We start from the raw sequence: 14,889 nt of genomic DNA on the forward strand, positions 1-14,889 counted from the left end.
ATTGTACAGTTCATAACTATACCAGGTGATACCCATGTCTTGTTATCATAGTCTAGATAGTAATGATCACATACAGTTGTACAGTTCATAACTATACCAGGTGATACCCATGTCTTGTCATCCATAGTCTAGACAGTAATGATCAAAGACAGTTGTACAGTTCATAACTATACCAGGTGATACCCATGTCTTGTCATCCATAGTCTAGACAGTAATGATCACATACAGTTGTAGAGTTCATAACTATACCAGGTGATACCCATGTCTTGTTATCCATGGTCTAGATAGTAATGATCAAATACAGTTGTACAGTTCATAACTATACCAGGTGATACCCATGTCTTGTCATCCATAGTCTAGACAGTAATGATCACATAGTTGTACAATTCATAACTTTACCAGGTGATACCCATGTCTTGTCATCCATGGTCTAGACAGTAATGATCAAATACAATTGTACAGTTCATAACTATACCAGGTGATACCCATGTCTTGTCATCCATAGTCGAGACAGTAATGATCAAATACAATTGTACAGTTCATAACTATACCAGGTGATACCCATGTCTGGTCATCCATGGTCTAGACAGTAATGATCAAATACAATTGTACAGTTCATAACTATACCAGGTGATACCCATGTCTTGTCATCCATAGTCTAGACAGTAATGATCAAATACAATTGTACAGTTCATAACTATACCAGGTGATACCCATGTCTTGTTATCCATGGTCTAGATAGTAATGATCACATACAGTTGTACAGTTCATAACCATACCAGGTGATACCTATGTCTTACAGTCCATGGTCTCAACAATAATGTTATCTGCTTAGTTCATAAGTATGCCAGGTGATAACTGTTGCTGTTCATATATATGCCAGGTGATAACTGTTGCTGTTCATATATATGCCAGGTGATAACTGTTGCTGTTCAATATATGCCAGGTGATAACTGTTGCTGTTCAGTCCCAATCATAATAATAACAAACTGTCTGCATAGTTCTTAAATATGCTAGATGATACCTATTGATGTTGACAGTCACAATAATAATAATCACAAACTGATTGCAAAGTTCATAAGTGTGCCAGTTTTTAATGAAAAATGTCAATCTCCGGTTTTACAATGAAGTTAAAAACCTCCCTTTTATGCTGGCAAACATTTGTGATCTTCACAAACTGTGTGGGATCTCTGTATTACATCATAACATAAAGATAGGCACATGATAAAATCTATCTCACCATGTGATCTCTGTATTACATCATAAACATGGGCACATGATAAAATCTATCTCACCATGTGATCTCTGTATTACATCATAAACATGGGCACATGATAAAATCTATCTCACCATGTGATCTCTGTATTACATCATAAACATGGGCACATGATAAAATCTATCTCACCATGTGATCTCTGTATTACATCATAAACATGGGCACATGATAAAATCTATCTCACCATGTGATCTCTGTATTACATCATAAACATGGGCACATGATAAAATCTATCTCACCATGTGATCTCTGTATTACATCATAAACATGGGCACATGATAAAATCTATCTCACCATGTGATCTCTGTATTACATCATAAACATGGGCACATGATAAAATCTATCTCACCATGTGATCTCTGTATTACATCATAAACATGGGCACATGATAAAATCTATCTCACCATGTGATCTCTGTATTACATCATAAACATGGGCACATGATAAAATCTATCTCACCATGTGATCTCTGTATTACATCATAAACATAGGCACATGATAAAATCTATCTCACCATGTCAAGCTTGACCACATTCTGTCCTGTTCTTTCTCTATCCTGGTATTTGTTAACTTTGACCTGGCACCTGTTGTACTCCTAAGAATGACAAAAGCATGAGTCTTAATTTTGTCTCAAATTACTGAAGAATTAAGATGATGTTATCAGAAAACATGAAAAAGTAACAAGAGCATACAGATATGAAAATAACAATAAAAAATGAATGCATAATGTTCACATAGACAATTTGCATCAGCTCTATCTCACTAATTACCATGTTAAACTTTTTGTTCTGAGTTTTGAGTTTGTAAGCTGATAAATTCTAATGGGAATTATTTGTCATTGCAATTTGACTGTAAGATCTCAATCGTTACAATTTCTCAACTGATGAAATTACTCTCTATACTCATCATCATGCATTTGATATTACTTTAAATGAGTGCTATCAATATTATAACACTGAACAAGTCCAAAATCATGCACTGTTCTAATGTCTATGTTGTTTTAGATAGTGCTACCTCAGTCTACAGATTACACTAAATATGATGACAAAGCAAGGACAGAGCTAATTGTTCCTGGTTGACTGGATCTCACATCCTTTTTGATTTACCATCCTACCATAAAAACCCTTCAGATAATTAACAGAATATAGAACAGTGGAAAAATTAATACTTACAGTTCTTATCATTGCAATTGCATCAAACAAGAAACTGCCCCCATTTCCGTCAAATAGACTTTCCTTTATATGTGAAGTCTGTATTATCATTCCTAGTGTGAACTGTAGATGCTAAAAAATTTTACATGAGCGTAAGAGGTATGAAAATCATGCAATTTATAAGAGAGTAGTACCATGACTGCATGATCTTCCAGGGTACATATAATTTATAAGAGTGTAATAAGAGTGTAATACCATGACTGCATGATCTTTCAGGGTACATGCAATTTATAAGACAGTAGTACCATGATTGCATGATCTTCCAGGGTACATATAATTTATAAGAGTGTAATACCATGACTGCATGATCTTCCAGGGTACATGTAATTTATAAGACAGTAGTACCATGACTGCATGATCTTCCAGGGTATATGCAATTTATAAGACAGTAGTACCATGACTGCATGATCTTCCAGGGTACATGCAATTTATAAGACAGCAGTACCATGATTGCATTGTATTTCTTCCATCTGCAGAAACTTGCCTGTAAACTCTGCTCCCTTTTTTTAATTGCACTCTGGACATTTGGAAATATACTGCAAAATCTGAAACAAAGCAATTAACAGAAATAATATCCTTATTTCCTTCATTTGTAAAAAGTTTGAATAATTTGTTATTCATTAGTCTAATTGGAATAATGACTGGTAAAAAATTGTAATTAAGTGTAAAATTTCCAACTGTAACTTTTCTGATTTGCAAATTCACTGCACATATCTGAAATACTACACTGTTTTATCTTTAGTTCCTCCCCACAAGTACTAAACAAAACCATAAACACAAACTTTAACCTAAACATTTTCACATAATCTGCCACAAAGAATCAATGAAACAGGGTAACAAATTGGGATTTGGCACATGCTATTTACCACACACTAGTGAAATTCAAATGTACCTTTCCTTTCTACAAGCAAATAACAAAATATTAAGCACAAACTGTTACTTGCTGTCAGCATATATCTTATCCAACCTCTAACTTTTCCACCATAACTGCCAAAAGCAATTATTATAGCAAAAGTTAAAAAGGTACTGAATAAGGTTTAACTCAAAGCTTTTTACCCATGAACTGCAAAAAAAGATCAATAAAACGAGGTAAAAAATAGTATTAGGAAAGGCAAATGCTATTAACACACAGCAGTCACATTTAATGCACAAATCCTTCATCAGCGATAATCAAAACCTTTAACACAGACTGGAAACTATGGCTACATCTACTGATGCTGTGGTAAAAAAACAAAGGTTCAGTAGTGCATGAGGACAAGTTAAAAACTGGATGAAATATGGATGACGGATAGATGACTGGATGATATACACAGGGCCAAACTAAAAGGTCACTTGGCCCTAATGTCAGGTAAAAACTGAAAATGGGCAAAAGTGGAACATTAGCTGTAGTTCTTTGAAAAATGTAATCAGTGTCACAGAATTATGTATGGGTTATATCAATATGCATATGTTGTCAAAAATGTACACGGGGTTTTGTTGCCGCGTACAGCTTCACCCGAGGGTGGTATATTTTTTCGGCTCGAGTTATTTCGAAATCCTGAGCAAAACTCAGACCCCTGTACGTGCAAATTGCCTACAGTGGGAAACCTAAGTACCTAGCTGTGCATATCTGTCACAGCTAGTGTACATATAGAGCAAATTCTCTATAACAAAATCACATTACGCTGAGTCTTGTCAGGAAGCTTACCCCTTTACAGAAGCAAATCTCCAGCTGTAAAGGTAATGAAATTTTCTTTATTACTATTCGTTTATATGACATAATTGTTTCCATACTTTAGATGTTTTAGAACCTTAATTAATGTTTCAAAAAGACTTGTATCTGCAAACATATTCATTGAATGCAGTAGCTAACGAGCAGGAAACATATATTTATTCTAAATTCTACAGAGTCAATACCTAGGTTATACAACACCATATTAGAAATACTATAGTCTGGTTCGAGTTAGCTATTTGTTGTAACTGAACAGACAAATTGATATTTAATTATACGCTGCATGCATTAAACGATTAATGGAATGGGTAACGAATTCATGTGCGTGCATGCACAACATATATCAATGCAGAAGTACTTAACCATGTCATATGTACTACACGGTTTAGTTGTTATAATTTTAGCTGCATTATACCTGCCTTATACATGCCGCCATGCCTTATGCCGTGCCTTATAATGGTTTGATGTGAAGTCACAGAACTCTTGTATGGTTTCATGTGACATATACGCTGTGTTATGGTGACGTTGGATCGGAAGAGTATACTGGTTTACTGGCTTCGCGACCATCGGGTCTGTAATGTGAAGGCTCTCGAGGGATCCTTCAACAGACTGAGAGGAGCAGACCGTGCGTGGGTGCTTCTGGCCATAGACTATAGTGCGTGGAACTGGAACATCTTGGACATCAAATGGGCACCACAATAGTTATATAGTGTTCCATGTTATTTCCACAATTGCATTTCATAATTTCATTCATTCCTATTGTTATATCGTTATGTGAACGATCGATAGGTTCATAATTTCATTCATTCCTATTGCTATATCATTATGTGAACGATCGATAGGTCATAATTTACACTGCTTTTCAATATCGTTTTATGAACGATATGTTCAAATTTACCTGCTTTTCTAAATCGTTATTTGAACAAAACATTCATAATTACATTCTTTTCTAAATCATTATTTGAACGATACATAATTACATTCTTTTCTAAAACGTTATTTGAAAGATACATAATTACATTCTTTTCTAAATCGTTATTTGAACGATACATAATTACATTCTTTTCTAAATCATTATTTGAATGATACATTCATAATTACATTCTTTTCTAAATTGTTATTTGAACGATACATTCAAGACTCTTTATATTGGGGTGTAGGTCACTTTTATTGTTGATCGGTGATAGGAATTCATGTTTGTTTTGAAATTCTATTTGTTAAATTCATGTTTGAGTTTTTTTCCCGTTGAGTTAATTGTTGTTGATAGTTCCATGTTAGGAACTTTATGATTTTCTTTATCTTTTTGTTTATAATGGTGTCAGATTTGTTAATATTTAGATTGCGTTTATAAATAAACATCTTGTAAACACAGTTGCTTTTGGTGTCTTCCCTAATCCAGTTCCAGCTCGGCTTCATCCTGTGACAATCAGGTCATCCAAGAATGAATATAAATATGCTTACCAAATTTCATGTCGCTTCTGCATAACTGTACTAACAAGAACTTTGTTCAAAAAGTCAAAAATGTATTTAAAAATGGGTACAGTCTATCTTAAATGGTTTTTGTTTAATAATGCTAACACGTTTTCTGTCAAAAATGTTCAATAATGTGTAAAACAAGCACTGTAACAGCCTGAAAATCTAATTATGTCCTTTAATACTGAACTTGTTATTTTACAGGATTATAATCAAAAGGCTACTCATGTGGTGTGTAAATTTGTTTCCAACTTCATCGCTTCATGAGCTCTGTATAATATGAAGTTCAATTCTTACGATTAAGTCTAAATGCAAACTCCACAGACCAGGATCTACCACTGCATAATACACAAAATCTTTTTGTTTTCAAATAGAATTGCCACCTTAAGTTTTATTACCTTTTGCAACTTTGACTATTGATATTGCAAAGAGAGACACGAGTCAACATCATCTAATAAAAAATTTTAGGTGTATTTTTCTATTAATTTCCTACGAAAAAGTGGGCCCAAGAGGGCATTCTGGGTTAAGATTTAGGGGACTCAAAAATAAACAATTGTGGGAAACCCACAACCTTATGCTCAATGCACATTATTGCAGCTGGACTCAACTTGAAAGCCAGTACATAAAGTAGACAGAAAAAATATAACAAGAAACAAATAGTTGATTTGTATTGTAACTATTGTTTACCAACATTGTCAAAGTAGTTCCTTTCTGGAGTTATAAGCTAATAGCTAGTTCTCTGGATCACATGATGCAATTGAAATGTTTCTTATAAAGGCTCGATAAAAATGTGTAAATGTATAATGATGACTGTAACGAAACATCTAAAAATGTTGGGCTATAAGTTTCATCGTCCTTGTGCTACAACACCAAATAGGATTAAGGACTGATATATGAATGTCTGGCTGGACAATAGAAAAACCATTTGCTATCACAACAAAAGCACACAAATACAGACAGCATGACCTGATTTCCCATTTTATGGACTGGTCACAAAATATAAATTTCACATTTAGTTTCATCAACAATACTTACACAGGACACACTCTATACAGTAATTCTACTGAACTAGTTGCCACACTTAAACACATTTTTATACAGTAATTTTACAGACCTAGTAGCCACACTTCAACACTGTTTTGTATACAAAGACTGTACAAACCTAGCCAAGCTTCAACAATATCGTAGACAGTAATTTGACTGACCTAACAGCCAAGCTTTAACACTGTTTTATATACAGCCAATATTGTAGACAGTAATTTGACTGACCTAACAGCCAAGCTTTAACACTGTTTTATATACAGCCAATATTGTATACAGTAATTTTACTGACCTAACAGCCAAGCTCTAACACTTTTATATACAGCCAATATTGTAGACAGTAATTTGACTGACCTAACAGCCAAGCTTTAACACTTGTATATACAGCCAATATTGTTGACAGTAATTTGACTGACCTAACAACCAAGCTTTAACACTGTTTTATACACATTAATTTTATGGATATAATAACCAAACTTTTATATACAGTGGTGCTGCTCAGGAATGGCCCCCTGACCAGCGGCCACCCACTCTTTATGGCCATATGTGTCCAATATTTAACCATGGTAAGGTAAGTAATCTGATTATCTTTCCCTATGTGAGTTTTTCACTATTGAAAGAAGTGTTGGCTAAAGTACACATACCACAAATATTATTATATCATTAAGGCCGACGTTTACAGGAAATAGGGTGAGCAATGTTTTGATAGAGTTTGGGCTTCACACAGTGGATTTTTTTAAAAGTGACAATTACGACAGGACGTAATTGTCAAGAATATAACATGATCAGAATAGAAATGGGGTCAGCAATGTTTGTATAGAGTTTTGGGCTTCACATGACAAGACTATTTTTTGTTGTAATTGACGATTATGACTGGATGTAAATGTCAAGATCATAACATGGTCAGATAGGCTAGGCTAAATATAGATTCTGGAGATTAACACGCACACAGAAATTAACTTTGAACAAAACAGGGTACCAGACAAAGACCAGACATTCATGTGACAGTAATTGTATCACTTCCTTTGGAACAAGGCATTTCATTTGCAAAATTAAACTGCAGTACTGTACAACTAGTAACATAGGAGTAAATTGCTGCAAAACTTTAACATGTCATCACATGAACAAAGAAATAATACTTTAGAAGATAAAGTATAAGTTATTCGACTTGACGATAATGGGTGGATTTCACCTGCCAACAAATTTTGTTTGGAGACTCAAACAAAAACGATTGTAAAAGATAAGGAAAATATTCTGTAACAGTGGAAAAATGGAATAAATGGAAAGAAAATTATTTTAAATACAAAACAATAAATGTACCAAGATTTATATAATGTTTTCGAATGGTTTTCAAATGTGCAAACCAACAATACCCCACTCACATTCTGCATCTAAGAATAAGAACTATTAATTTATGTTACCTTGAAATAACTGTTTTTAAGACAAGAAGAACATTTTAATAATTAATGCTACTTTTAAATGAAGATATTAACTGATTTAAGTTGTAAGTAAATTTCCTACTATATACACATATATATACATATACATTTCATCTCACAAATATAGTCCCATGTCTAGAAAGGCCACCCATCTTATAAGGCCGCTTTCCCAGTGTAAAAGGGGCGGTTGTATAAAAGGGGGACCACTGTACACTAATTATACTGACCTACTAGCCAAGCTTTAACATTTTACATCTCCTTTTTACATAAAAACACAACAATGGAGTTAATTGATGTAATTAATGTGTCAAATAAATACTTACTTTTTCATTGGCTCTACAACAGTCCTCTGAGCATTGGAATTCTGAAATAAAACACAAAGGCTTGGTTGTTAAAATAGGTCATCTTGACCTAGTGTTTGAATGTTATCGAGATTACCAATATTATATAAAATTTCTTTTATCTTGTATCTATGTTTTGGTATCTATCATGTTAAGCAATACAGCTTGATTGTCATTTCATCTGCCAGTATAGGATCATTTTATTTTTAGATAGGTCTGGGTGACCTACATTGTCAATACTAGGGTGATAATCATTCTTGAATGCATATAGTTAACTTGCATTACAATGATATTTGTTATAAAAGAATATTAAATAATTATCAGAAATGTTGGTACACACTAATAAATGAGAATGTTACTATGGAACATATTTAAATGCTAACACAAACACTGTTACTATGGAACATATTTAAATGCTAACGCAAACACGGTTACTATGGAACATATTTAAATGCTAACACAAACACTGAATGTTACTATGGAACATATTTAAATGCTAACACAAACACTGACTGTTACTATGGAACATATTTAAATGCTAACACAAACACGGTTACTATGGAACATATTTAAATGCTAACACAAACACGGTTACTGTGGAACATATTTAAATGCTAACACAAACACTGACTGTTACTATGGAACATATTTAAATGCTAACACAAACACTGACTGTTACTATGGAACATATTTAAATGCTAACACAAACACTGACTGTTACTATGGAACATATTTAAATGCTAACACAAACACGGTTACTATGGAACATATTTAAATGCTAATACGAACACTGACTGTTACTATGGAACATATTTAAATGCTAACACAAACACGGTTACTATGGAACATATTAAAATGCTAATACGAACACTGACTGTTACTATGGAAGATATTTAAATGCTAACACAAACACTGATACTATGGAACATATTTAAATGCTAACACAAACACGGTTACTATGGAACATATTTAAATGCTAAAACGAACACTGACTGTTACTATGGAACATATTTAAATGCTAACACAAACACGGTTAATATGGAACATATTTAAATGCTAACACAAACATCGACTGTTACTATGGAACATATTTAATTGCTAACGCAAACACCCATTGTTCACATGAGTGCAAATTACAAAAACAAACTGACCATTACAACAAACCTGATCCAAGTTTGCTCCACATGCTAAAACTTATTGACAAAAGTTTACTTACCTATTTGGATTTATGATCTACCTATGACACTCTGATGTGGCTGTGTGCACATCATGTCTATCTATGACATTCTGATGTAGCTGAGTGTGCACATCATGTCTACCTATGACACTGTGATGTGGATGTGTGCACATCATGTCTACCTATGACACTGATGTGGTTGAGTGTGCACATCATGTCTACCTATGACACTCTGATGTGTCTGAGTGTGCACATCATGTCTACCTATGACACTCTTATGTGGCTGTGTGCACATCATGTCTACGTGTGACACTGATGTGGCTGAGTGTGCACATGTCTACCTATGGCATTCTGATGTGGCTGAGTGTGCACATCATGTCTACCTATGACACTCTGATGTGGCTGAGTGTGAACAACATGTTGTCTACCTAAGATTCTCTAATGGTTGCATAAGTCTACCTTTGACTCTTTGATGTTACTGATTATGCACATTATGATCTAATTATGACTCTGATGTGGCTGTGTGCACAACATGTCTACTTGTGGCTGATATTGCTGAGTGTACACAACATGTCTACTTGTGACTGATATGGCTGAGTGTGCACAACATGTCTACTTGTGGCTGATATGGCTGAGTGTACACAACACGTCTACTTGTGACTGATATGGCTGAGTGTACACAACATGTCTACTTGTGACTGATGTGGCTGAGTGTATTCTGGCTCAAATTGGAAGGAAGAGGTGTTTGTGTGTGCCATAAATTGTCTCTGTGTGTTTCAAGTACTGCTTTTTGCATGGCTGCTGTTCTCGACTTGTCCATGGAAGAGATTAAATGAGTTATGACTCTTGGTCACCAACCAATGATAATTTATTTTGGGCTACAAAGCTTGGTTGTGTCAAGAGAACCACTGAACCTTCCGATCTGAACTGAAGAGAGCTCAGGTCAACATGTGACTTGCTTATCCTGCACGTGGAAGCTAAAGCTATCAGGAAACATGACTTGAAGTATGACAGTGACTTCATCAAATTGTGGGCTAGAGTTCTGAATGAATTTGAATCAAACCATGTTAAAACTCAGGACTGATTATATTTGGAAACATAGACCAAAAAGGGTTAAAGATCCGATTGGCTGATATCATGCCTGCCAAGATGCTGGAATGTGTCCAATGTCATGGGATGATAGACTTTGAGAGACTGGGGCCAACTGTTTCACCTCCCAGAGCCAGAGAAAAAAGTTGGCCAGTTGAGGGATTGAGGCACACTAAGGCATGATGTTGTTGGTATGTCACCAGTCCCTGAAAACATGCCACTTGTCCTCGTAAGCCTTTATACTGGAGAGGCCTTTATGCTTTTGAGATTCTCAACACAACTGAAGGTTTAAACCATTTGTCTCACAAGGCTGTCCTGATAAAAGCCAAGTGTGTAGAAGAGGATGACAGTTCAGGCAGGGAAGGACCACCCATGACTGTCATTGCTGGAGAAGATTTGGGTTGGCCAGAATCTTCCTCAGCAGCAGATGTATTGCTAGAAGAAGTAGATCAGTGACTTTTATGTTCATATGGAGATCGTCAAACCAGTGTAGAAACTGCTAAATCTGAACACACAGGTCAGGTGATATGGTGCCTCCCTGTTTGAGAAGATAGGTCAGATCTAATGAGAACCATTTTGTCTGAGAGTCAATGTTTACATAAATGAAATGCACTGGTAGCTACCTTAATTTCTGGGAAGTTGATTTGTAGAGGCTGTTCTCCTGGTTCCCACTGGCCATTGACAATAATGAAGGCCTGCAATAGGTGGGCACCCCAAATGTGCATGCTAGCATCAGTACATAACGTTGTTTTCGCTTAGGGCTTCTCCAGCAAGATTACCATGGTCAGCCAACCTGGGCTGCCCCACTATGCAGGGCTTCCTTATCCTGCATGTGGAAACATGACAGGTGTGATCATAACATCTTGATTGGGGGGACTTGAAAAAGGCTGCCATTGTGCTCGCAATGTCGGCATAAAAAAAATTGCCAAAGAGGATCAAGTCTGCTGAAGGTGCAACAACATCCAGAACCAGCTCTGATAGACATGTAACACATCTGTACACCTTATAAAACAGATGAGTGGACATATGAACAGCTGCTATATTCTTGTCAAATGCTGGGAGATCAATACTAAAGGTGTCTGTCGCCTTAAGTCTGTCTGACTGGGGAAAGAACCAGGAGGATGGCATCTCTTCCTCCTAATCTAGACTCATATAGATCTACTGATTACCATTAGGGATGGAGGGCATTCTAAAGGAGCCTACACCCTATAAATGTCCTCAATGGTGGCTTGAACGCTAAACTTCAGTCCATTCCATGGTCAGATCTGAGTATGATGTGAAGGATTGTGGATTTGAAGGCGTTTCGTCACACTCACTGTGTATCAAGACCCAATCTGGGTTTAACTGCTAATCTGGAGAAGACATACCTGGTGGTATGAAGACTCAATTCCATCCCTATGAAAACATCACTAGCTATCCCTTGTGACCAAACAGTGAACACACATAAGCCTGGCAATGCCAGCTGGTTTGCCTAGTAACTGGTTGTACTGCTGGTGCTATAGAATATGGTTTATCATTGCTACCTGCCGCTCCAAGGGCCTAGCTGGACAGACAGGTTTCTCAATGAAATCTCCATCATAGAAAATGTATGTTGTTGGCGGTATGGTTAGACAGACAGATCTGTCATGAAGATTCCTGTAAATCATAGTTGACTGGATCAATTCAATGAAAAGGTGCCCACAATGGAATGGCCATACAGCCAGTGATGGTTGGATGGACAGCAACAGTGTTGTTTTATTATGCATGGGATCCAATAGATCCAGTACAAACTCCATGAATCCTGACTTATAGGCCTCAAGACCATGCTGGGACATACAAGGGTTCTAACACTAATGGGGTTGCCTAAAATTGGGAAACACCCCCCCTCCCAATGAGTCAGAAATGCAAGCAATGAACCAGTTGGCTGGGCTATCTTCTCAAATGGTTTCCTGTGCTGGATAGTTGGTGATGGCTGGAATGCAAGTAATGGTACAGTGGATCCAACTGACCCGGTATGAACCCCATGCGCTCTGACTTACAGGCCTGAAGGCCATGCTCGGACATGCAGAGTGGTGGGGCTTACGATCACTGCCCTGCCTCAAATTGGGGAGTACTCCCCACTGAGTTGGTATCACCAACAATGAACCATAGGTTGCCTTCCCTGACTTATCCATCTCTCTTTCCCTTCAATGTCAAATGGACTACTGCTTTGAACATGCATTTCATGCAATTAGTCAATCTTTCTCCTGAAACTACACAAGAAAACAAAACAAAGCACAGATGAACAAATCAGTATGTGACTAACAATCTAATACAGTAGCTGAGAATTCCTCCGACCACATATTACAGATGGTGTGTATCACAGACAGTGTATACTTAGTATAAGCAAAACAAAATTCATGGTAGACTTCCATGCTCTGAAATTGCATATATAGCATTAAATACATTCTGCTGAGATGACACAAGAAGAGAAAGCAAAGAATAAATTAGTACAATCAAACCTGTTATGAGCAGCCTCTGCTATAAGCAACCACCTGTAATTTCCAACCACAATCGTAATGCACAGATCGATTTTATTATATAAACGCTGTCATGAGCGACCACCTGCTGAATGCAACCAGCTACCACGATATCTTGGCAAAATATGAATTCTGACACTGCTATAAACAACCGCATCGCAAAAACAGGGATAAATTCCACCGACCTTTATTTACTCTCTGTAACAATGACCACTTATACCAGTCTAAAAAGAAAAAAGAAAAATATTGGCTGGCTACCAATATCTGATATTTTTTAAGTATGTTCATAGTGTTTTATAGTTTCTATTGTAAACCAGACTAAAGTACATGTAGATTATTCCAGACTGCACTAAGCCTAATCCAAGCTTTATCATAGCTAGTACCCTTATGTACGAGTAGAACCCAGTATCCATATGAACAACCATACTGCGAGAACATAGACACCACTGACTTATATGAAATCATTTGTAACAATGACCGCTTGATTAGTAATGATTGTTCTGATCAAAAACAAGCAAAAAAGGAAAAGGATTCTGGTTAGTGGTGATAGATGATACAGTCCATAAACAAGGCTAATACACATGCAGCAAATTGCAATTTAGTACCAAAATTAATGGTGTCGCGTATATTGTTTGTCTTTAGAGTTAATCCATATTGCCTGGGGGTGAATAAGGTCTTTGTATATTAAACCAGCAAGAGAGAATCATTTGCGGGATTCGATTGATAGTTACAGTGATTACATCCCAATCAGCAAACTGTCATCTATTCAAGTTGATGTGACCAGGTTACACACTTTGTTTACAGAGTTAATCCCTGTATGTCTTCTTTAAATTAAGCCACTGACTTTTGTCTCTGAGTAAATGATTCTGTTTCTGGCTGAGATAACTTTCTTTTTTTAAAATGAATTGTTAGATATGCAATGTACATGTATAGATTTTTTGTACTTTCCCAAAGCCCAGTCAAAACCATCTTTATCGTTGATATTACAACTGAACACTTAGTACCTTAATAACAATGGGTGAACCTCCAACTAAAAAGAGACAAATTTTAATACTGGAGAAAGTAATTATTGTAACTGAAAGAAGTGAAAAAGAGCAGACCACTCGCAAAATAGCAATCTGAACGTTGGTAAAAGAAATTTAGGGTGTTATAAAGGAAAAGGAGTAAATCAGAAATGATTTCATATGCTAATAATGTGATATTCAAATGTAAATGTGATTTCATGTTTAATGATCGAAGTATATCTTTATTGCTATAAAATTTTGTTTTTATATGAATGCATACAATATTTTAGCAAGAACTATTAATAAAAAATAGAATATATGTACAGTGATTGTGGTTATTTTTCTTTAAATTGTTCTGAAACTGGACCTTGGAAACTAGTCTCTTTGTACAAACCTGTTATGAGAGACCACCTGTCTTGTGAGACCATTTTCTGTTGGCAGAAGTAGCAGTCTCCCATAACAGGTTTTATTGTAATTCATCAAGTTACTAACTTGCTAATTTAAACATATTCCCCATTACTAATGAAGGAATAAAAAAAGACAGTGTTGCACTCAAAACTTATTGACTATACTTTGAATTTATGCATTAAAAACTATTTAGTTAACCATTCTACTGAAACTACACAAGA

At 35.8% G+C, this 14,889-nt stretch overlaps 1 protein-coding gene across 1 annotated transcript in view; it reads right to left on the reverse strand.

The window, feature by feature from the left end:
• The window catches only part of LOC149769596 (bridging integrator 3-like), a 51,633-nt gene that overhangs the window by 10,978 nt on the left and 25,766 nt on the right, over positions 1 to 14,889 (reverse strand). The window contains exons 6-8 of the mRNA XM_089949830.1: positions 8,475 to 8,515; positions 2,972 to 3,032; positions 1,791 to 1,871 (exon numbers count right to left, since the gene is read on the reverse strand). Coding sequence (XP_089805956.1) covers positions 1,791 to 1,871; positions 2,972 to 3,032; positions 8,475 to 8,515 — 183 coding nt within the window. The remainder of the gene's footprint in view (positions 1 to 1,790; positions 1,872 to 2,971; positions 3,033 to 8,474; positions 8,516 to 14,889) is intronic.

The sequence above is a fragment of the Sinohyriopsis cumingii genome, unplaced genomic scaffold (genome assembly GCF_028554795.1).
Source record: "Sinohyriopsis cumingii isolate HCF-2022 unplaced genomic scaffold, ASM2855479v2 utg003568l, whole genome shotgun sequence".
Classification (NCBI taxonomy): Eukaryota; Metazoa; Mollusca; class Bivalvia; order Unionida; family Unionidae; genus Sinohyriopsis; species Sinohyriopsis cumingii.